Source organism: Ranitomeya variabilis, chromosome 8 (assembly GCF_051348905.1).
Source record: "Ranitomeya variabilis isolate aRanVar5 chromosome 8, aRanVar5.hap1, whole genome shotgun sequence".
Classification (NCBI taxonomy): Eukaryota; Metazoa; Chordata; class Amphibia; order Anura; family Dendrobatidae; genus Ranitomeya; species Ranitomeya variabilis.
In genome coordinates, this window is record NC_135239.1 from 160,554,649 (window position 1) to 160,577,713 (window position 23,065).

The 23,065-nt window shown below is 42.2% G+C and overlaps 2 protein-coding genes across 7 annotated transcripts in view; both read left to right on the forward strand.

Moving 5' to 3' along the window:
* The window catches only part of MGAT3 (beta-1,4-mannosyl-glycoprotein 4-beta-N-acetylglucosaminyltransferase), an 80,474-nt gene extending 66,416 nt beyond the window's left edge, over window positions 1-14,058 (forward strand). For all 6 annotated transcript variants that reach the window (XM_077278465.1, XM_077278467.1, XM_077278466.1 and 3 more), the window contains exon 2: window positions 8,444-14,058. In XM_077278465.1, coding sequence (XP_077134580.1) covers window positions 8,445-9,959 — 1,515 coding nt within the window. In that variant the 5' untranslated portion in view covers window position 8,444 and the 3' untranslated portion in view covers window positions 9,960-14,058. The remainder of the gene's footprint in view (window positions 1-8,443) is intronic.
* MIURF (mitochondrial elongation factor 1 upstream open reading frame) overlaps window positions 1-23,065 on the forward strand; it is a 149,080-nt gene that overhangs the window by 21,430 nt on the left and 104,585 nt on the right. The gene's annotated exons all lie outside the window — the stretch shown is intronic.

Here is a 23,065-nt window from a genome sequence, read left to right on the forward strand (position 1 = left end):
TTCATTCAGTTATATCTAGGATGTGGTATTTTAGTGTTCCCTTTATTTTTTGAGCAGTATGTATGTTACACCACCTTTTACCTTCAAAACTCGATCACCGCATCAATTCTTCTATGTACACTTGTACTTGCACATGATCTTTGAAGGAACTCTGCAGGCAGCTTGTTCCAAACATCTTGGAGAACTAACCACAGATCTTCTGTGGCTGTTGCTTGTGTAAATCCTTCTGTCTCTTCATGTAATCCCAGACAGTCTTGATGTTGTTCAGTTCAAGGCTCTTTGGGGCCCTATCATTACTTCCAGGACTGCTTGTTCTTTACGCAGAAGATAATTCATAGACCTGTGGTTAGTTACTCAAAATGTTTGGAACGGCTCTGATGAGTATATACAAAATTAGTTAGCTCTGTATTCTTGCAGTGCTGGAGTCCTAGGTTCAAATTCCAAGGACAACATCTGAAAGGAGTTAGTATATTCTCCCTGTGTTTGTGTTCCCTTTTCTACGATTTCCCCCCCACACTCCAAAGTCATACTGATAGGAGAATTATATGGTGAGCGCCAATGGGGATGGTGACAATGATGTCTGTAAAGCGCAGTGGAATTAATAGTGCTATATAAGCGAGTAAAATAATGCCTAAAAGAATTGATGCTTTCATGCAATTTTTGAAGGCAAATTTTGATTTTGATTTCTCTTTTGTTCTTTTCATTTTGTTAATTGATAAAAAGAAAAATAAGCTACAAAAACCAAAGCGTCTATTTTATTAAAGCATTTTTTACTCCTGCCTAAAAATGTTTGCACGGTGCTGTGTTTTTATACAGTATTTAGTTTTTGGATATTAAGACTTTTAGTTAAGATTGACTTTCCTAACTAATCGTTTGACTAGTCCATGTCTTTTTCTATAACCTAAACTTGTTCCAGAAAGAGAATACTATATCCTTAGCATTTTTGACCTGCTCCTGAATATAAAAGTGAAATCGAAAATAACACTAGCGCCCTCAATAATAAAGGGAGAACACAAAATTAAGGATACAAAGCGGCAGACAAACTTGTGATTCTGTGTGTAAAATCCAATGAGCAAACCAGACCGGAATATAAAGAATGTTTGTTGCGCTTATCCTTAGAATAGTCACTCTGAGGTGTCAAAGAAATGACCAATAAATATGCATTGTTGTCAATGAGTGAACAAAGTCAGTGTGCCAAGTAAAACATCAATATGTTCTATATTTGCTCTAGTACTTGAGGAGCAAATGCCCAAAAGTAAAAAAGCACGGTGAATACCTGCAACATTTAATTGAGAAAGGTATATCCAAATAAACCGCTCGATTAGTCCATCTCACATAGAAAACACAACTATCAATGTGAGTTTTCACCAATGTCCATAGAAACCTAGAAAAGTGGATATAATCCTGCTCCTGAATATGGCTACATATGACCTAGCTAGAATGTGTAATATGGATAATTATTACTTCTCATCATGGTGTCCATTCTTGGTTGAATTTTGCACAGCGTTTACAAGTAGTTTTTTTTATGTTTGTTGCATAAGTATTTGAAGTGTATCGGGGACAACATCCTGTTTACTTCCCTCTGATATCTGTTTAGTACTTTCTTGCTTGGTGTCTCATATGGAGCAAATTATGCACTTGTAAACAATGGATAATGATCTAAAATGTGAATGCCAAGCTTGGAGGGCTGAGTTATCTGAGATAACTGGCTTCATATCTCTGACAAAGATCCAGCCTGGCTTGCGTGACAGTCCAAGGTTTACCCAACTGGTACACATGTTAGCGTAATATCTGAAAGTCCTATCCTTTACTTTAAAGATATTCTCCGGGAACAGAAAACATAATGCAATTATACATACCTAATTACCTTTTTTTTAAAATTGTCAAATCACATTTGTTTTGTCTAGGGATGTAATCGTTATAGAATGAAAATGGTCGCCACCTTTTACGCTGATAAATCATCTGTTCTAGTATTCTAGAATATGAATAAGACAGGTGCCTGTGAGTATGTGCAGAAGAAGCTCCATCTCCTCCTTTCATTTGTAGGAAGATGTGCTCCCAGGGGATATTCTGATTTGGAGGTACTGACATAAGGAGAGGCTGCTCACACTGCTGTCCCCTTCTCCATCTGATCTAATGCAGGAGATACCGGGGTTGCTGAGGTCAGAAGAGGCTGCTCATACTGGTGTCCCCATCTCCATCTGATCTAATGCTGGAGAAACCAGGGTTGCTGAGGTCAGAAGAGGCTGCTCATACTGCTGTCCCCATCTCCATCTGATCTAATGCTGGAGAAACCAGGGTTGCTGAGGTCAGAAGAGGCTGCTCACACTGCTGTCCCCATCTCCATCTGATCTAATGCTGGAGAAACCAGGGTTGCAGAGGTCAGAAGAGGGCTGAGGTCAGAAGAGGCTGCTCATACTGCTGTCCCCATCTCCATCTGATCTAATGCTGGAGAAACCAGGGTTGCTGAGGTCAGAAGAGGCTGCTCACACTGCTGTCCCCATCTCCATCTGATCTAATACTGGAGAAACAAGGGTTGCAGAGGTCAGAAGAGGGCTGAGGTCAGAAGAGGCTGCTCACACTGCTGTCCCTATTTCCATCTGATCTAATGCAGAAGATACATGGGTTGTTGAGGTAAGAAGAGGCTGCTCACACTGCTGTCCATCTTGTCTTCTACTTGCCAAGTGGCTACTTTTGAGGTAGAGATGACCTATCCCCAATGCTGTCACGACATCTCTAGCTCTCAGCAGCAGAGCTTCCTACTGCACATGCTCACAGGGACTTGTACTAGTAACATTCTAGGAGAGGTTTCTGCCAAACAAGGTAACCATCATTTTATTTCTGTATTGATTACCTCTGTAGAAAAATTATTGTTATTTGCAAACTATAAAAAGGTATCTTGGAATTTTTTTTTTTTTTAAACGACGTATTTTTTTTTTCCCTATTCCTGGAGCCCCTATTTAATTCTTTATGCACACTTGGGAGCACTGTATTGGGCAGGTGCTGTTAACAGTAACCTGTGCTAATTCAGATCGCTACTGGCGTAGTATCTGATACACATGTGGACTGTTATCCATTGGCACTCCCTCCACACGATCGGTGCCAATGAGTTGCTATGGCAGCTTGGGGTCTACCGAAGCAGGAACCAATCTCTGTCATCTCAGTTCACATGGATGTTCGTGTCATAGCAGAACTTACATTTTATTATATACTGCAGGTTCATATCCCTTTTATAAGGACTAAAAAAAGTAAGTTAATTCAAACATGTTTTTCATTATTATTTTTTTTTAAACACCTATATTTAAATGTTTCTTTGCCTTTCTTGCCAATTCAAAAATAAAAATCCAGAAGAGAAAAATATTTTTGCACCTATAACCATGTAGACATAAAAAAAAAAAAAAAAAAAAGCAAAACGCCAGATTTGTCATTTTTAGGACCGTGCACCTCAAGAGCAAAATGCAATAAGAGGCAATGTTAAGCCTCATGTGCTACAAAATTGTATCTACTGTATATACACAGCTTGTCAGGCAAAGAACAAAATGGTTATGGAATGACGTTTGCCTGTTACCATTCTTTTAAACAAAAAGTCTGTTCTGTTGGGTATTGCTTTCAACTAAAATAAAAAATGAAAGAGCCATGTGTTTAGAATCCTGTCGCCAGGTCATTGTTCCTGATCAATTAGCGCTGCATAAACAAAATTGAAAAAACAAATCTAGCGTTGGGTTACCATGACCTTACACTGGGAAGATTTTTCCACGAATTCAATTAAAGTGCAATTCAAATTTCCAACTTGTCCTGGAAGCAAAAGAAAAAAAAAAAAGTCCTGATCCAGAAGGTGTTCAGAAGCTGCTTGTGTGTGGGGTCACGTTGTCTCTACTGTTCTTCTACCCAGTTACTGACAGGAAGTGAAGAGCCTTGATCACTATATCATTTTGTATATTTATGTGACCCTCTGGAAACATTTACATAATTTGAGGCATATTTACATAGTACTGTTGAAAAAAGACACATGTCCATAGATTTCAACTGAGGTACATCCATAATTCATGATCTAGTCTGCCCTAAAGAGTAATGAAGTTTGCCTGTGTCTATTGACTGATTAAAAATTTAGACCAAATTATTTTTAAACTTTTTTTTTTTTCTAATTTTTGAGCTAGACTACTCCATAGATTAATAGTTCTCATGGTAGATTGAACCTTTCTTTCTCCAGATGGTGGGAGTGCCCTACTGTGTTGTTTTTTTTAGACAACTTTGACAATTTTTTTTTTTTTTTATGGGTCACTTACGTACTTTGAAAAGTTAATTATACCCCCCCCCTCAGATGTCTCTTCTAAGGACTAAACATTTAATTCTTTAAATCTTTTTTTTCATAAATCTATATTAATACAGGAAAGAAATATATCTTGGTACCGTGTTAGCCAGTAGATAGAAAACTATTTAGAATTGAGAGTCCTCAGTGGTTGATACCTTTTAATGGCTAACTGAAAAGATGGTAACAAATTGCAAGCTTTCGAGACTACACAGGTCTCTTCATCAGGCAAAGGCTAAAACAAATTCTGAAGAATCACATATTTATGCACAACATAGTATAGAGGAAAAAAAAAAAAAAAAGGGGAAAAAAACCATGGATAAGCTAGGTAACATGAAGCAGAATTACCATGGGTGATAAACAGTTACGTCCATAAAGGACAATAAAACAATCCTTATCTAAGAATTGGCCCAACATTTATGGACGTAACTGTTTATCACCCATGGTAATTCTGCTTCATGTCACCTAGCTTATCCATGGTTTTTTTTCCCCCTTTTTTTTTTTTTTCCTCTATACTATGTTGTGCATAAATATGTGATTCTTCAGAATTTGTTTTAGCCTTTGCCTGATGAAGAGACCTGTGTAGTCTCGAAAGCTTGCAATTTGTTACCATCTTTTCAGTTAGCCATTAAAAGGTATCAACCACTGAGGACTCTCAATTCTAAATAGTTTTCTATATTAATACATCATTTTTAGATGTGTACATTTTATACTAGACTGTCTTAAAATGCACCAATATTTATCAGTGGTTCATGCCGCCCTGATAACTTTGGTTCACCTTTAAGGTACCTTCACACTAAACGATATCGCTAGCGATCCGTGACGTTGCAGCGTCCTGGCTAGCGATATCGTTTAGTTTGACACGCAGCAGCGATCAGGATCCTGCTGTGATATCGCTGGTCGTTGGTTAAAGTTCAGAACTTTATTTGGTCGTCAGACCGGCGTGTATCGTCGTGTTTGACACCAAAAGCAACGATACCAGCGATGTTTTACACTGGTAACCAGGGTAAACATCGGGTTACTAAGCGCAGGGCCGCGCTTAGTAACCCGATGTTTACCCTGGTTACCAGTGTAAAATGTAAAAAAAAAAAACAGTACATACTCACCTTCGCGTCCCCCGGCGTCCGCTTCCTGCACTGACTGAGCGCTGTAAAGTGAAAGTGAAAGTACAGCACAGCGGTGACGTCACCGCTCTGCTGTTAGGGCCGGCGCTCAGTCAGTGCAGGAAGCGGACGCCGGGGGACGCGAATGTAAGTATGTACTGTTTGGTTTTTTTACATTTTACGCTGGTAACCAGGGTAAACATCGGGTTACTAAGCGCGGCCCTGCGCTTAGTAACCCGATGTTTACCCTGGTTACCCGGGGACCTCGGCATCGTTGGTCGCTGGAGAGCGGTCTGTGTGACAGCTCTCCAGCGACCACACAGCGACGCTGCAGCGATCGGCATCGTTGTCGCTATCGCTGCAGCGTCGCTTAATGTGAAGGTACCTTTAGGCTGTCTGGTCTGTTTACCCCACTAATAAGTTGGTTACTCCATGCCAGTAATGCCAGTAATTTTTGGCACCCAGTGTGCCATCTAGGCCACACCATTGTGCCAGGCTGGGTGCAGAAAGTGGCATTTCGGTTAAGTCTCGCCCTATTTTATTGAGGATACCCAAACCTCTTGTAGAGTTTTTAAGCTTTGTAAATTATACTTACGCACTGTACAGAGAATTCTGTGTAAAGAGCGGGGAGGAAATGCTGTGGACGGGGACAATGTTTTTGTTTTTTTTGTTTTGGTGGGTGGGCTGGAGGACAGAGCACGTAATGTAGAATTTTCAATAATTTTCACTGAAAGGAACATCTGTCTTCAGCATGTTTTGGCTTTATAAAAAAAGCTGTTTAAAACTTTAATAAAAATGCTGCTAAACTGAGGGTAAATCCAGCCTAAAGGGAATTATAAGCGCTATTACGCTTTTTTTTTTTTTTAACTAAATCTAATGCAACCAACTCCTTCTGTTCCATATTTGTAAGTTTGGTAGATTACACTGAGAAATACCTACACATTTTCTTAATTCTTCCAGTCTATACCTTCTTAGTGTAGTACCTGCGAGTTAACCACTTTACTACTAAATCTCGTCACGCGTCCCCTCCAACTCTTCCGATCAGTCATTGGTATGGACAGTCTGACCCTCAGCATGGCAGATTAAAAAGGTAATTAAAACGAAAAAACAAACAAAAAGTAAGTCAACAAATTTGTGCAAAGTCACTATACACTTGCAGTTTCCACCTCCCTGAAATCACACTTGGATACTTGGGGATGACGATGAGGAGCTCTAGATTAACCCTTTGTTCACTTGTCTGTCTTTCTCCTGCCAAAAGCCTCTTTAAGGCTACTTTCACACTAGCGTTGTTAGCTGTACGTAGCAATGCGTCGTTTAGGAGAAAAAACGCATCCGTAGGATGCGTTTTTTCCCCATAGATTTACATTAGCGACGTATGGCCACACGTCGCAACCATCGTGCGACGGTTGCGTCGTGTTTTGGCGGACCGTCGGCAGAAAAAAACGTTACATGTAACTTTTTTTGCGCGTCATATCTGCCATTTTCGACCGTGCATGCGGTCCGCCCCCTCCTTCCCGGAGCTTACAATGGGGCAGCGGAAGTGTCGTAAGACTGCTTCTGCTGCCCACGTCAGGCATCACTTTCACAACGCGCGTCGGGCAGATGCATAGCGATGGCCCCATGCTGACGCTAGTGTGAAAGAAGCCTAAAGTGGTTCTGTGTCTGTCGTGGATGGAGCCATTACGCTACCACATGGGCCAGTGAAGGGTTTAGGTTCCGTCTCTTACATTTTCTAGCGCTTCTGTAAAATGTTTCCGTCATACGGTATGAATAAATGGTTATTGGACCTGAAGAATTTACTACATGATGTTTGTGTGAGAACTTTGGCTGACTTCTTGTGTTTAAAAAAAAAAAAGGTTTGCGCAAGGGAAACACTTTCGGAAAGAAATGTAACACACAGGTTTCCTATGAATCTGTTCTGAGTGGATGTAAGAGGTGGAAGTAAATATATAATTTCAGATTGTTTGTTTGTTTTTTACGTCTTTTTGCAGAGAATTTTGTGCTGTGAATTAACGGATGAGAACTTTCTTCCTATTTTTTTTTATTTTATTTTATTTAAGACCAAATTCTACATTCCTGTTGGAACACATTTGTTAGATAACATATGTTTGTGTCACGTTGCGGTTGCTCGCTTACTAGTTGGGTATAACTGCCTAGGTATATAGACAGATATGTTAGTGGTTGCTCATGCCTGACAAGTCACTTTTCGGTCAGTTAATTTGTCTTTGTATGAAACGCACTGTATGTATATAATCCACTGTATATTCTAGAGAGACGGCAGGAAATGTTCTGTAATACTAAAAAGAATTACAGACCTCGCCGTTCCAGAATAACAACTTTTCCGATCCCGTAGCAATGAAGGCTGCTGTGATTTCCTGTACAGTTTAATCATCAACAGTATGGAGGCCAAAACGCCACTCTTAACATTTTTCATAGGTCCCCATTAACCAAAAGACTAACATGGAGTTTTCTCCCAGCATACACATTGGTCGTTGTGGAAGGAGAGATGTATACAGAGCTTTATCTGTGTGTAGCACATATATCCTTCCTTGTATACGTCCCCTGTAGTACAGCCGAGCCGTCATTAATTTACTCGCCCACAAATGATAAGGAAATGACTCTGCTCATTCTGTTCCTGTTTACGCAACAAAGCTGCAGAAGACAGTAAATTTTGCCAGATGAATGTCAACTGATCCCATTGAGTTGTATGGCGAAAGGCCGATCATCTCATGTGTATTGGGAGGAAGGACCCCAGTTTTTCCCCAAGAGCAGATGACCAGGGGAATTAAGGGTCGGTTGTGTTGAATTTTAAACAAGCTGTATACTTTTTTTTCAAGCTGACTCTTTTCCCCCCATACGTATGGGTGGAGGCGAGCATTTGGCCTGCAAAAATGTCAGTCTATAATGTTTGCTCTTGTTTTCTCGCCTCTAGCCTAGTAGTGTCCTCACAGTAAACATTAGTTTTGATATAACTGGATTGTACAAATGCTGCTGATCCGGTTAATGACTGTTGTTTCTGCTTCATTGACAGGATGAAGATGAGGTGGCACAAGATGTTCCTGCTCCTTTGCATGGCTGGACTGTGTGTAATCTCGGTTCTCCACTTTCTGAAAGCCCTATCTTATGTTTCACTGTCAAAGGACTTGGTCTCTCTTAGTCCAAATTTCATTTCTGGCTTCTTTTGGGAGTCTCGGCCTCTAATACCTCAACACAAAGAACGGTCTGATGATGGCATCCAGGTTCTACGCACCCCTGGCTACTATCGGCCTCCGGAGGCTGCTGTGCTGCAACCCAGGCCTCCTCCTTCAGGACAAAGTCAAGGCTTTAACACAGGTGAATTGCACCATAAGGAATTTGTATTGCTGGAAGATACAACGGAATATTTTGTGAGAACTAAGTCTGGTGGTGTATGTTTCAAACCAGGAACAAAGTCACTAGACCGCTTGCCCTCTGAAAAGCCAGAACGGTCTTCTCCACGCAAGGCTTTGCCTAGCATTTCCCGACAGTCACAGCAGCAAACACAGAAACGAAGGAAATGGGTGGAATGTGTTTGTTTACCAGGCTGGCACGGACCTAGTTGTGGGGTGCCAACAGTTGTTCAACACTCCAATCTCCCCACAAAGGATCGATTAACCCCACGGCTAAAGCCACGCCGTGTTATCAATGCCATCAATATAAATCATGAATTTGATCTGCTGGAGACACGCTTCCGAGAGCTGGAGGGGGCGGTGGATGTTTTCTTAATATGTGAATCAAACTTTACAGCATATGGGGAGCCGCGTCCCCTCGTATTCCGCCAAATGCTTCTCAATGGCACATTTGAGTACATTAAATCCAAAGTGGTGTATGTGTTTCTGGACCACTTCCCTGAAGGTGGGAAACAAGATGGGTGGATAGCGGACGACTATCTGCGGACATTTCTGACTCACAACGGGATTGCTCGTCTACGCAACTTGCGGGATGATGACCTATTTATTATAGATGACGCCGATGAGATACCTAGCAGGGAAGGAGTGCTCTTTCTTAAGCTTTATGACGGGTGGACAGAACCCATTGCTTTCCATATGCGCAAATCACTCTATGGCTTCTTTTGGAAGCAACCAGGCACACTGGAGGTAATTTCTGGCTGCACCGTTGGAATGCTTCGTACAGTATATGGCACAGACGGTATCCGCCTGCGACGACGGGAGTATTACACCATGCCCAACTTCCGCCAGTACGAGAACAAAACTGGGCACATTCTAGTTCAGTGGTCTATAGGGAGCCCTTTACATTTTGCTGGCTGGCACTGCTCCTGGTGCTTCCCTCCAGAAGGAATCCACTTCAAGCTGATCTCTGCACAAAATGGAGATTTTCCAAGATGGGGTGACTATGAAGACAAAAGAGACTTAAACTATATTAGATGGCTTATAAAGACCGGGGGTTGGTTTGATGGAACCAAGCAAGAATATCCAGCAGCAGACCCCCACGAGCACATGTATGCCCCAAAATTTATCATGGAAAATCCCCAACGTTTTGGTTACTTAATTAAAAACCCCTATAGCTGAGGTGAATGGTAAGGGAAGTCATGTTGAAAATGGTACAATTAACTTGGCCCGCTTGAACTATTCATTTACAATTCATACATATAATTTTTTATCTTTTGCTTATTTTTCTCCCTTGTGGATCCACTGGAAATGCGATTTACCACTAACCAAAGGGAAGAATAAACCCAATGAAGCTAGTTTGCTTGGTTGGATTGGTAGTTGCTAAGGGAATTGATTTCTCAGGAGATTGATGGTGGCGAGAGTACTCCCACCAAGTGGTATTCCAACATTGCTACTCCATGTCCGTGCAGCGGTTTATGCAACATTGCATGTTTACATGTGTTTCCAGTGTTCTCTTTTTATGTTACAGGGAATAAGTTTTGCTGATTTCTCCCCCTGTGGCAAGGAAAGGGTGCCTGATCATGCTGCACATATTATTTGAGTATGACTTTTCACTTCCGGTTCCATATGCATGCCAACACCCTTTCAGGAACAATGGCTTGTAATGAAGGTTTGTAGCTTCCAAGCAACACTCCTTGGCATCAAATGGGTTATAAATGATTAACCCTCAGTAGCATGAACGTGGAAAGCCATTGTGATACTCTTCTGCCACATGATCGCATCTTTCGGAGGGTGAAATGTGCTGTATTGCTGTCACTTCCTTAGCATTAGTGCCAATACATCATAGGGCCTGAAAGAATAGGGTAGTAATGGTGAGAATGAAGATATAATGCACTTTTTTGGGTGGGAGTGGGAGCACTGTTTGTGTTTTATGACTGGCATCTTTTTTTTTTTTTTTTTTTTAATTGCAAACCATTTTTCTGCCAAATGTTAAAATTGGTGTATATGTTGTGCACAGAGGCAACGTTCCTGGGGGAAATAATATTGGAAAAATGCTGATCAAGCTCTTTGGGTGTTGCATTAAGCTGCAGTCGCTGACCGGTAGAGATGTCTTTGCTTTAAGCTGGAGTCATTGACCAGTAGAGATCTGTCATTGCGCTAAGCTGGGGTCATTGACTGGTAAAGATCTGTCATTGTGCTAAGCTGGGGTCATTGACTGGTAGAGATCTGTCTTTGCGCTAAGCTGGGGTCGTTGACCAGTAGAGCTGTCTTTGCGCTAAGCTGGGGTCGTTGACCGGTAGAGATCTGTCTTTGCGCTAAGCTGGGTTAGTTGACCAGTAGAGCTCTGTCTTTGCGCTAAGCTGGGGTCGTTGACCAGTAGAGATCTGTCTTTGCGCTAAGCTGGGTTAGTTGACCAGTAGAGCTCTGTCTTTGCGCTAAGCTGGGGTCGTTGACCAGTAGAGATCTGTCTTTGCGCTAAGCTGGGGTCGTTGACCAGTAGAGATCTGTCTTTGCGCTAAGCTGGGGTCATTGACTGGTAGAGATCTGTCATTGTGCTAAGCTGGGGTCATTGACTGGTAGAGATCTGTCATTGTGCTAAGCTGGGGTCATTGGTAGAGATCTGTCTTTGCGCTAAGCTGGGGTAGTTGACCAGTAGAGCTCTGTCTTTGCGCTAAGCTGGGGTCGTTGACCAGTAGAGCTCTGTCTTTGCGCTAAGCTGGGGTAGTTGACCAGTAGAGCTCTGTCTTTGCACTAAACTGGGGTCCTTGACCAGTAGAGCTCTGTCCTTGCATTGAGCTTGGGTCGTTGACCAGTAGAGATCGCCGTTCTGTGGGTCTTACTACATGGTTTCTGGAGAGCAGAGAGCAAGTGGAAGTTGCTGTGACTCGTGCTCAAATATCATCACAAGTTTAACACCACATCTCACTTCCCAGAGCATTTCCTGAACGAAACTTGAGAAATGGTCATCGAAGAGCCGTAATGTAAGGGTTACCATAGCGGTCAGAATAAGCACACCCCAGCACTACTTGAAGTAATGTCACTGAAGGCAAGGCACTTTGTCAGTCATTAATATGAACTAATGGAAGCCTTCTAGGTACCGTATCAATGTGGATGAAATAAAGAGAATAGATTATATATTCTACCCTATAAAGGGAATTTCTTGTTTGCACGGTTGGGGGTAAATACAAGGGAATCTACATAATAGTTTTATTGTATCAGAGCTTTGGGCCGATTGGTTCAGCTGTTGTGAATTATTTGCTGCACTGTAGAAGCCACAATGCCGAGACGACCTGATTCATTAGAAGCCAGAAGTGCTTTGATCGAGGCTCCCCATTGTCTGTTGTCATGGTTTGGGCATTAGTGATGGCGTAATTGACTACTATGTAAGCTACAATATGGAGATCTCCTATAGTAATGGATTTTAACCATCTAGCTTGGCATTAAGGGTTTTGTTTTGCCTTTTCTTATCTACCTCCCTGGTTTTGTTTTGTGTTTTATGCTTTGAAAATTCTGTTTTTATTGTTTTGTTTTTTTTGTTTTGTGTTGAATCATTAGAGTAATATACATTCCTCTGTTCAGCAGCGAACCATAACCACACCTGTATTCCTCGATTTTTACTTGTCATTTCTCTTCATACTTCGCTCCAGCTTCGTATAAGTCTGCTCCGATTAATAAAGGTATACTCCACTTATATTGGTTGGTAACTTGGCGTCGGTACATTCACATGTGGCAAATTATTTCTGCAGAAATGGCGTAACTGACTGAAATCCATTCCACAGATGTGAAGGAGGTTGGCTTTCGCAACCAAGTTCTTCAAGCCTCCTTTAGATGAATGGATTTGCTGTGTGTGAATATAGACGAAGGATTCAGTTGGAATGTTGCATTCAATTTCCAGTAAATTGCATGTAACATTTGATTTGATGAAGCTGCTGCTTGGCCTAGGAGACAACAAGGTCCTTCACCACTGTACTAATATCCACTAAGAAGAATCTACATTTGCCATTAAACAGATCTGTTGGACCTGATGAGACTGGTGTACTTTAAAAAATCAATGTCAGAATGGCTGTATAGTTCTTTTTGAAAGCTTGCCTGTCTGATATTACAAATACGCATTGTTTTAGCTTAATATCCAGGATTACACAGATATTCTGACAAGGCTTCTCAAAGTAAATACACCAGTCTCATCAGCTCTAGGAGACCTATTTAATATATGCATTTTGTAGCGTGAAATCTGGTGACATATCTGCTTTAATAGCACTTTGGGTCTTATGTATCGGTCATATCGAAGTTATTGTTTTTAGCTCACTTTTATTGTGAGTGTTCCTTGTCCATAGTTATATTCATGGTCAATGTGTGTATAAAGGTGTATTCTTCCAATCCAAATTTGCCATGATGGTGTTCAGCATGATTTTTTTTTTGCAAAACCAAACCTGTAAATTTTCTCCAATTACTTTTGCTTTTTGGCTGAATAACCTTCACCCTTCAGAAGCCGGGGTTTCACCTGTACAAGTTGTGCAGCGGGAATTTGCTGGTACCATTGGACCTGAGAACACAGGGCGATCACATCCTTACAGGACAGTGACTTCACTGATGTTTCTATACTCCAGCCTACCTGATCATAAATGGGGGCATTTGTTTCGCAGTTTACTTGTTCCTGTTTTGCCAAAACTGATTGCTTTTTACATGGGTTGTCTCCTATTGCAGCTCCGCTCCATTCCACATGGTGCTGTTTCTTTGTATTAGAAGGTTATGAACCAGCCAATTAGTTTTGTTTTTCTGAATTTTTTTTGTTGCCCCTGTGAAAGTCTGTTTTTTTGTTTTGTTTTTTTTTGTGCACTAAGGCCTCATTCAGACATCTGTGATTCTTCTTGTGTGTAAAATGCTGGACCGTTCCTTGGTTATTTTGGATCAGTGTTTGGTCTGTGTCCATTTTTACCATCGGTGATTTTCCACATATGAATAAAAGTACAAAGCTTTCCCCGTCCATCACATTGGTAATCAGACAGTCCACTGATTACACACTGGTGCCGTCCATGTGCTGACCGTCACTTTCACGGATCCATAAACTTGTAGGGTGAGTAACCTTGATTCGTGACTCGGATCAAAAACGTACAGGTCTGTTATTTTTATAGAATTTTTTTTTTTTTCTGACCACTCGATCCGTGAAAAAAACCCAAAACAAAACATGAAAATCTGAATGGCCCCGTAGACTACAACAGATACATATACGTGTCCTATCCATGAAAAAGAAAAAAAATAATATATATATATATATATATATATATATATATATATATATATATATATATATATATATATATATATATAATATATATATATATTATATATATATATAATGTGTGTGTTTCATATTATCACATATATCTGAATGAGGCCTGGACCAGAGTTCTTGTTGGTTTTTGTGGCCACCAAAGTTTCCTTTCCTATAGTAGATAGGGGTCTCTTGTGTGCAGACAAAATGACCATTTTTTGTGGCGGTGTAGAAAGAAGAGATGATTGTTATGGACGAGACTGTGCATCAGATTTTACCACTGTGTATAGGTAGACGTACACCGAAATATTTGGCTGACCAGGGTTGTAGAAAGGTTGGGTGTACAGTATAACCACTTGGCATTTATTGCACCCAGTAAAAGAAAACCACCAGATACGTTAAATAAAAACCTCTTTTCCTGTACACTAAAAGATGCCCTCCTCCTCCCATCAAAGTTTTTATCCTCTTAATATATTGCAGTCATCTTATTATATAGCACTGTGTACTTACAATTGCTCTTTTTGCCTTTCTACCCACTTAATTCTTTTTTTTTTTCTATTAGGTCTATAACATCACATGATTAAAAACTGACAAGCTGAATCCTTCTAAGCTCTATGTAGAAACAGGAGGTTCATTTTGTCTGCATATGTCCCTGATGGTGAGGAGGGAGCAGCTGGGTCAAGAGTTGAAGAGGGGAATGATAAATGCAGGGACAAGAGACTTTGTTTATACAAAGAGCAGAGAAAAGAGAAGAATTATCTGTGTAGAAAGGGAAAATGAGCAATTGTACGTACAGTGTTATATAATATGATTGCAATATATTGAGAGGATAAAAACTTTCATGGAGGAGGAGGAGGAGGAGTTCTTTTTAGAAGATGTGCAATTGTTCTTTACTACTGTCATGTCTGGTTAGATAAGCTTATATGTATGTCCATGGAAAGTGTAACTCCATATCCTATTTACGAGCTGGCAGCTTCTCTCATCTAACGCTTTCTGGCAAATATTCTCCATCGTTATGAAAGACTTGTATCACTTTACAGGAAGAGAATCCAGTTACTACTGAAAGAATGGCTGCAGTTTCCACATGGCTTATCCCTCACATATCATTTTTCATTTCACCTATGAATTGGATAAATGCAGTGTGAAGATGCCAGCGGTTCAGGGGAACGATAACCGCAAAATCCTTTCTTCTGTAAAAAGAGTTTTGTAGGGCATCAGAGACTCTCTCCCAAAAAATGTATCTCTGAACTAAAGAATATTTGAACTATAAAAAATAAATAAAAAAATTTCTCCTGTTCTTGGCAGTAGTGATATCTGGTCCAAAAGCCTTTCTCCAAATAACGAGGGTATCCAGAGTTCAGGACTGTACGGCGGCGTGTCTGTACGCGTGCGTGGCCACTTCTGTGCTTTGTTCTCATCTGATCCCCTTTGTAAAGCTGTCAATCCTCCTAGAGAAACGAGCCTGTAATGCTGATTGTGCTGAGAGCAAACTAGTGCCGACAGGCGTAGCTAGGGGTTCACCGGAGCGGAGGAGGGGGCGAGATAGGTCTGTCCGGGCCGGTAACCCATGTCTGTAGCTACAGAGGCTCCGTACATGATATCCCCACCATTCAGTGACTTTGTCATGGTAGATACCATATAAGACAAATTATTTCTATTGCGTCTCCACTGCTGTTACCCAGTTTCTCATATTTTTATCACCGCCCCCACCGATTTCCATCCTGTCGATGCCCTATACTGACCCTTCTGCTGCCCTACTAGTCGCTTCTACTGTACCTGCTGTTACATGGGAACTGTGCTCCTTTTAGTGCACCACATGGTAATTCTGCCCTCTTTAAGCCTTAATTGCCCACCCAGAATATAGTAATTTTTATTGCCTGTGCGCTCTAAAGTTATCACACTCGTTTGTGTCCTATAGAGCGATAGTTTAGCCATGCCATGAGTGCACCCTGTAAAGAATGCCCTTTAAATGCCCACATAACAGTATTGTCCCTCGTGTGCCCCAAAAAGTGATAATGCCCCCTTAACCACTAATAGTTCCCCAAACCGTAATAATGCCACTGCTGTAAGTGCTGTAAGCTTCCCCTTACAATTAATAGTTCCCCCACATCCACTAGAAATACTAATAATGCCCCTGAGTACCCCTGCCCTGAGTGATCCTAAAAAGTAATCGGGCACCAGAAAGCTGGGACAATGCCTGGCAGGTGAAGCTAATGTTCTGTGAGTACCTCTGCCATTCTGTGAGCCACAGGTCTAAAGTGACGTGACCTACATCATAAAACTGGAGTGCTATGGCAGGGAGGCTATGGCTTCCTGGTCTATCAAAGGGTTAAACTGCATGCTGAACTACTTGAGTGGCCATCGCAGTGAGTAGGCCCCATAGGGTACGTAGGCCCCATAGAGTATGTAGGCCCGGGCTGCCCATTCCCTTCCCTCCTCCACGCTAGCTACGCCACTCGGTGTCGATATCTAGTTTACAGTACGAGGCTTATGGAACCTTTTTAGATTTGAGGGAATCTGTCACCGGGTTTTTGCTACCTAATCTGAGAGCAGTATAATGTAGGAAGAGAGACGCTGATTCCAGTGATGTGTCACTTACTGGGCTGCTTGCTGTATTTTTTTATGAAACCACTATTTTATTTATCAGCAGGAGATTATCACTGCAGGACCTGCTGCCAGGTAGTCCTCCATATTCATGAGCTGTGTAGCCCCGCCCCCACCACTGATTGGCCGCTTTGTGTGCACTCTACAATCAGTGGTGTGGGCGGGGTTACACAGCTCCGCATTCAGAGAACTGCTAAATGTGCAGCAGAAAAAAACTTAATTTTTATTAAACATGCATCAAGCAGCCCAGTAAGTGACATATCACTGGAATCGGGGTCTCTTCCCCTACATCATGCTGCTCTTGGATGGGGGAGCAAAAACCTGGTGACTGATTTACGTCGTACATCTCATTTAAAACTGCACAATACATTCTTGAAATGTGAAATATACTCAAAATTCAGTCGATAAAGGAGAAGTGAAGCCAAAACGATGTCATTGTACAAAGCAGAGGACCATGTATCCACCAGTGTGAACAACTACTGATTTCCTGAGGGCTCTGTAAAGCAGTGAAAGCCCTGTGGCACAGAGATTTGTTAGGTAGTGCCCATGAGGATGCGGTATTGTATAAGCACTGTATTCTGCTGATCGGACTGTACAGTATGTTACATGGAACCCTTTAACATTCCCGTCTCCAGGACGTTTCCACTCTGTAGTTTGACCTCCTGTAAAACAAGCGAGTCTGTCCGAAATCAAATGACTAATATGACTGCATGTGATCGGCGAGCGGTGTGTAAATAATATATGTATATTTATGTATGTGTATATACAATGTGTATATATGGGTGAATATGAATATATATTTTTTAATTTCTCAATGATATACAGACAAAAAACGAATACATTGCTATATGTAAATAAAGATCTTGGAGGACTACTTCTTATGTCTTGTATTTTTGATGTGTACAGGGGTTTTCAGAATTGTTCTGCATTTATTGAGTTTTATACACTTGGGCATTCACAGCTGAATCGCCCCCTGATTTTAGCCAGATAACATTGATTAATACTAGTGATGAGCGAGTATACTCGTTGCTCGGGCAAACCTCACTCATCACTAATTAATACCCAACTAGCGTTTTTGAAGGCAAGGCCCCGGAGAAGTTACCTACGGATATTGGGGTCCCTGTCAAATGCTATTTTGTAAATGGTCCCTGTCCAGGTGACAAGTCATCTCTTTTTTGTGTATTTCTAGTGGGAAATAAAACTCATGTAAGGTGGTCTGACGCTGCAGGGCTATGATTAGTGATGACCGAATATACTCGTTACTCGAGATTTCTCGAGCATGCTCGGGTGTCCTCCGAGTATTTGTAAGTGCTCGGAGATTTCGTTTTTCTTGCCGCAGCTGAATGATTTACATCTGTTAGCCAGCATAAGTACATGTGGTGATTCCCTAGCAACCAGGCAACCCCCACATGTACTTATGCTGGCTAACAGATGTAAATCATTCAGCTGCGGCAAGAAAAACAAAATCTCCGAGCACCAAAAAAATACTCGGAGGACCCCCGAGCGTGCTCAGGAAATCTCAAGTAATGAGTATATCGCTCATCAGTAGCTATGATCTGACTCGCATACCAGGCTGGTGCAGCAGTATTCGGTGTTCCCGAGATCTCCAGCGGCCACTTTCCTGGGTGCCACCGCATTGCAGCAATGGATGTGTGGCGGCTCTGGGCTGTCACAAAATGTCAGCAGAGCCCCCACACCACCGAGCACCTGCTGCACCAGCCTGGGATGGGAGCCAGATCATCGCCGGACCACCGAACAACTCCTGTGACCTCCACCATCGCTGCTGATTTAACCCTTCCCCCCCCATGGTAAGCTGAGTTTGGACTGTAAGGCGGACCCCCATTTGACGCATTAATTTCCCCCCCCCTATTTTCCTTCTAAAAATGTTGGGGTGCGTCTTATAGTCTGAAATATACAGTATTTCTTGAATTCTCACACCGAGATGCATAGCCTAACAAACGTTTCAGTGACCCTCCTGAGAACGGGCTTACATTACTGATTACATTTGGTGGCTTTGACTTTGTCAACCTTGAATTTTCACTTTTGCAGTAATCAACAACTAATAGAATGGCTGTGCCCATCCTGCTGTCATCACCAATGTCCTACACCTTAACACTGCAGAACAAAACCTTATGCTCCAAGTCACATTCCTGAATAAACCGAGATCCGGCTGATCCTCACTGTGTCCTGACTTGCCCTGTTGGATGCTAAAAAGATGAAATACCTGAAGACTTGTAATTCTTTTAGTCTGTGGGAGACGTCTTCAGTAGTTGCGCCACTCTTGTACATCTCATCAAATACAGTATGAAGGTCAAAATTGTGCATTGTTGCCATTTTTAATCAAGTGATCGGCGTAGCGTACAATCCCGGACACGGTCAACTGATGCCACCATTTATAAATATAGAACTTTACGCCCATCCACCCCAGTGATAACAACGATACACGGCCTACAGCTCCATAGTATGGAGTCACAATGACTGTGTGTAGTCATTTATTCTCTGCTCAAGCCACCGAGCTCCTTTCTTAAAGATTGTGTTCTCCGGCTTGTAGGGCTCATCCCTCCATCGCATGGATCTGTAGGTCCTAGTACATACTAGCAATGGGCATAACGTTAAGAACAGATGGGACGCAACCTAAAATAAGTGTCGTAGTCTAAGTAAAGGGATCTAAGGGGTAACGTTTCTCCTTATGGAGAGTGACAAGCCAGGCATGTCAGAGTGAGGAGACTTATAGGCCATGCATGCTCCTCTGGGAAATTAAATAGGCAAATTTCCTTTTCTGAGAGGAAGAGGACTAGAACAATAGCACCGCCTGTTGATGGCGCTAAAGTTCTAGTCCTCAGAAGAGGCAATTTATACAGTCTAGGTACTTTTGGCTCCTTATCCTCTGTCTTGGCACGGAGCAAGAACTGCAACTTCTGTGGCTTTTTTACAGCTCTCTGCACTTCACTTTGGGTCAGACTACATGGAAAATCCAAAGAAACCAATTCTTTCTAGGAATTTTGAGCATTGTAGCAGTTTGGTTACTACATATTCTAGCAACGCACCATAACTTTAATGGGAAACCCTCTTTAAAAAATGTCTTTAATCAGGTTTATCTAAGAAAAAATAAAGCAATGGATTAAAAAGAGAAGTCAGATGTACTTGTCCGCTGCTACCCCTTGACATCACATCACCCTTATGTGACCGCTGCAGCCGATCACTGGTCTCCGAGGTCTGGTGCTTTGTACATCAGCATCACTGCCGAGCCTAGTGTTTGTCCATATGGCTGCAGAGGGGGCACCGGAGGGCTGAGCTGGCACAATCGGGGGTAAGTACGGCTGAATTTATTTTCACACACAAGCTTCTGGATTGAAAAATTAATACTCACGTCTCCTTTCAGGATTCAGCTTATAAAGCAATAAAAAAAAAATATTTTCCAATATCAATGCTGAATATAATGTAAATGCCAGTGTATCACACAGTAAGGATGTAAGGCAGCGGTGTTATATAGTCTTGCTAGCAGAGTCCTGCCTCTGGTGATTGACATTCAGGAATGTGTGGCTGATTTCAGGGCTGAAATGTGAAGTCTCCAGCATCAGTGAATGGCTGCAGCTCCTCTGCACACAGCACTGATTGCAGCAGCCAGGCCTCCGCATTGCAGGCTCTCACCCGCTAGACACAAGGCCTCAGGGATACAATTTCTGCGCCTGTTTCCTGTAGGAAGGGAAAGGTCGTGCTCTCCCCCTCCTCAGCAGACCCCACCCTGTGTGAAAATAGCAGTGCGGACCCCCTCCCCCACTTCAGTGAGCACACACTGGGCACTAGCCTGCCTATCCTGGAGCTCTGCAAGCCAAGCAATGTGGCCTCCAGTTTATTTTGATATTCTCCACCCTACAAATAGTGTAACATATAAGGGAGCAGGCGGAGGGCTCGTTATACCAGCCGCTCTCCGAATCTATACTTGAACCCTTAGGAATAAATTGAGTTACTCCCCTTCTGGTCCATCCATACCCCATATAGTTGTATCCATTAGTAGGGAATGACCTGAAATTAATATTTATTTTAATACTAAAGGTCTTATCTATTCAATATCATCTCTTTTATAATATACTTTAATTAAAAAATCCCTAGGAGTCGTCATTAGTGGGTAGAGCCTCAGGTCACTGCTGCAGCCTCTGCCCTGCCCCTGAAATAAAGCGATATTAGTGATGACTTTCAGGAGCTGGGCTAGTCCTTGCTTTATTGAGCATGTGTCAGTTGTCATCTTGTCAATGTGTAATATTCACAGTGACAGTGCACTCCCTCATCCGATCTGATGAGAAGTGACGAGCTGGCAACAGAGTGCACTGTCAGTGCGCGTTGTGAGGAGATAACAGGGGGAGCAGAGACCACCCCTGTTTTGTTAATTTCTCTATAGACCAACCCCCCACATCACCTGCAGGAGCAGGGTTGGTTGCTGATTATCTCCTTACAATGCACTTTTAAATGTTGCAATGCCAAGGGCCCACCAATAACATCAATTCAGGGGGTCCATAGTTCAGTTACATGCAAATATCACTACCTCATTTACAAGTTTATATAATAAACTGGGAAATGTTATACTGTACATAGTGAATGAAGTGTATTGTGCCAAGTGCTGCTCATTTAGGAGGCTGGGGGATCACTCATGCACAGGCGCCCACCAGGGTTGTCTCCTGTGGGCCAGTCTGACCGTTTCCACGATTATCATAAAATACTAGACTGTCCCCTGACATCTTCCATCCAGGGCTCTTGCTGATTGCATGTAGGGTAGGATTGCTGGTAGGGCTGGCATCAGGACATCTCCTGGCTGGGCCACCTACGTGGATGTATGGGCATCCCCGAGGATTGCTGGTGCACCACCCATATTATAAAGCTTTAACTGGCTGTTGGCTTGCCCAGATCAGCCCACCCTTTCACCTGGATAACAGCCATTCCTACATGTTCTGTTCTGTTGCCTTCCCCCTCACCTCTAGCATATAAACTATTGCTGTCATCGGACCAATAAAAGAAGGCGCTGTTGCTTGCTAAAACTTGTTTCACCAGCTTGCAAAATCATCTTGTAACACTGTGTCAACAGTAATCTTAAGAAATTGCTCAAGCGTTTTGAGGACCATAAGATTTCCTGCTGGTAGAAGGCTTCTGGGCATTTCACAGGCTCCAGAATGAATCACTAGGACTTTGTGGCACGTCCTTTTCACACCCAGAACCTTTGTGTGACCTCCTCGTACCTCGCTGTCATGCGCCTGGTAGAGCTTCTATTTTAGAGCACCAGGTGACGTGACTTGCACTAAAGGGGTTGTTCCCAGCTTAGATATTGATGGCCTATACGTAGGATCAATATATCAACATCTAGTTCTCCCACTGATCAACTGTTTGTATCTGGACAACGCCGCCACCATTGTACGGAGCTGGAACAGCATGGCTGCATACGCTGAAAAGGGGTTATCCTGCAGTAACCATTAGTGGATGATTTGTTTCTGTACATTTTTTTACATCCGGAACTGCACACAGGTGAGAGGTTGGGGGGCTGCGTCTGACCCAATATGATCTTGGTGATCTATACTGAGGATGGACAATCTCTTTAAAGTCTTTGGAGGCAAAGATTTCTTTGACATACAACTAAAAATCCCACAGTGTGCTCCATCACAACCTCTGGCCTACAACTAGTAGTAGCTAGTAGGATTTTATATGAAGAGTAGTCTACATGCTATATTTTAAAGGGAATCTGTTACCAGGTTTTTGCTACCCCATCTGAGAGCAGAAGGAGACCCTGATTCCAGCGAGATCACTTACTGGGCTGCTTGCTGCTATTTTGATAAAGTCTCTGAATGCTGAGCTCTGTACAACCCCGCCCACACCACTGATTGGCAGCTTTCTGCCCATTCACAGTGTACACAGTAAGCCGCCAATCACTGATGTGGGCGGGGTTATACAGATGTTATGAATATGGAGGACTACCTGGAAGCTGGTTTCATGGTCCTGTAGTGATAATCTCCTGCTGATAAAATAGTGATTTTATTAAATTTACAGCAAGCAGCCCAGTAAGTGACACATCACTGGAATCAGTGTCTCTGTTTCTACATTTTGTGGCTCTCAGATTAGGTGGCAAAAACCTGGTGCCAGATTCCCTTTTAATCTACATCTATTGTGAGCTCCAATTACTATACAGGTATATTAAGAAATCAATTTGGGCAGCATTTTGAACCTACTTACTGTAGTAAAAGAAGCAAACAACTTTAAATATGGAGATCGTCTATAAAACTTCCTCTGCTCTTAAAATGACTTTCCTGCATCGCTGCTGTGAATTAGCTTTTCCTGATGGCTTTGGACTGTCAATAGATCATACACATTAGGTTACACTGATAATGGCCAACCCCGTAAATTGAGAATATTAGTAACCAGGCGA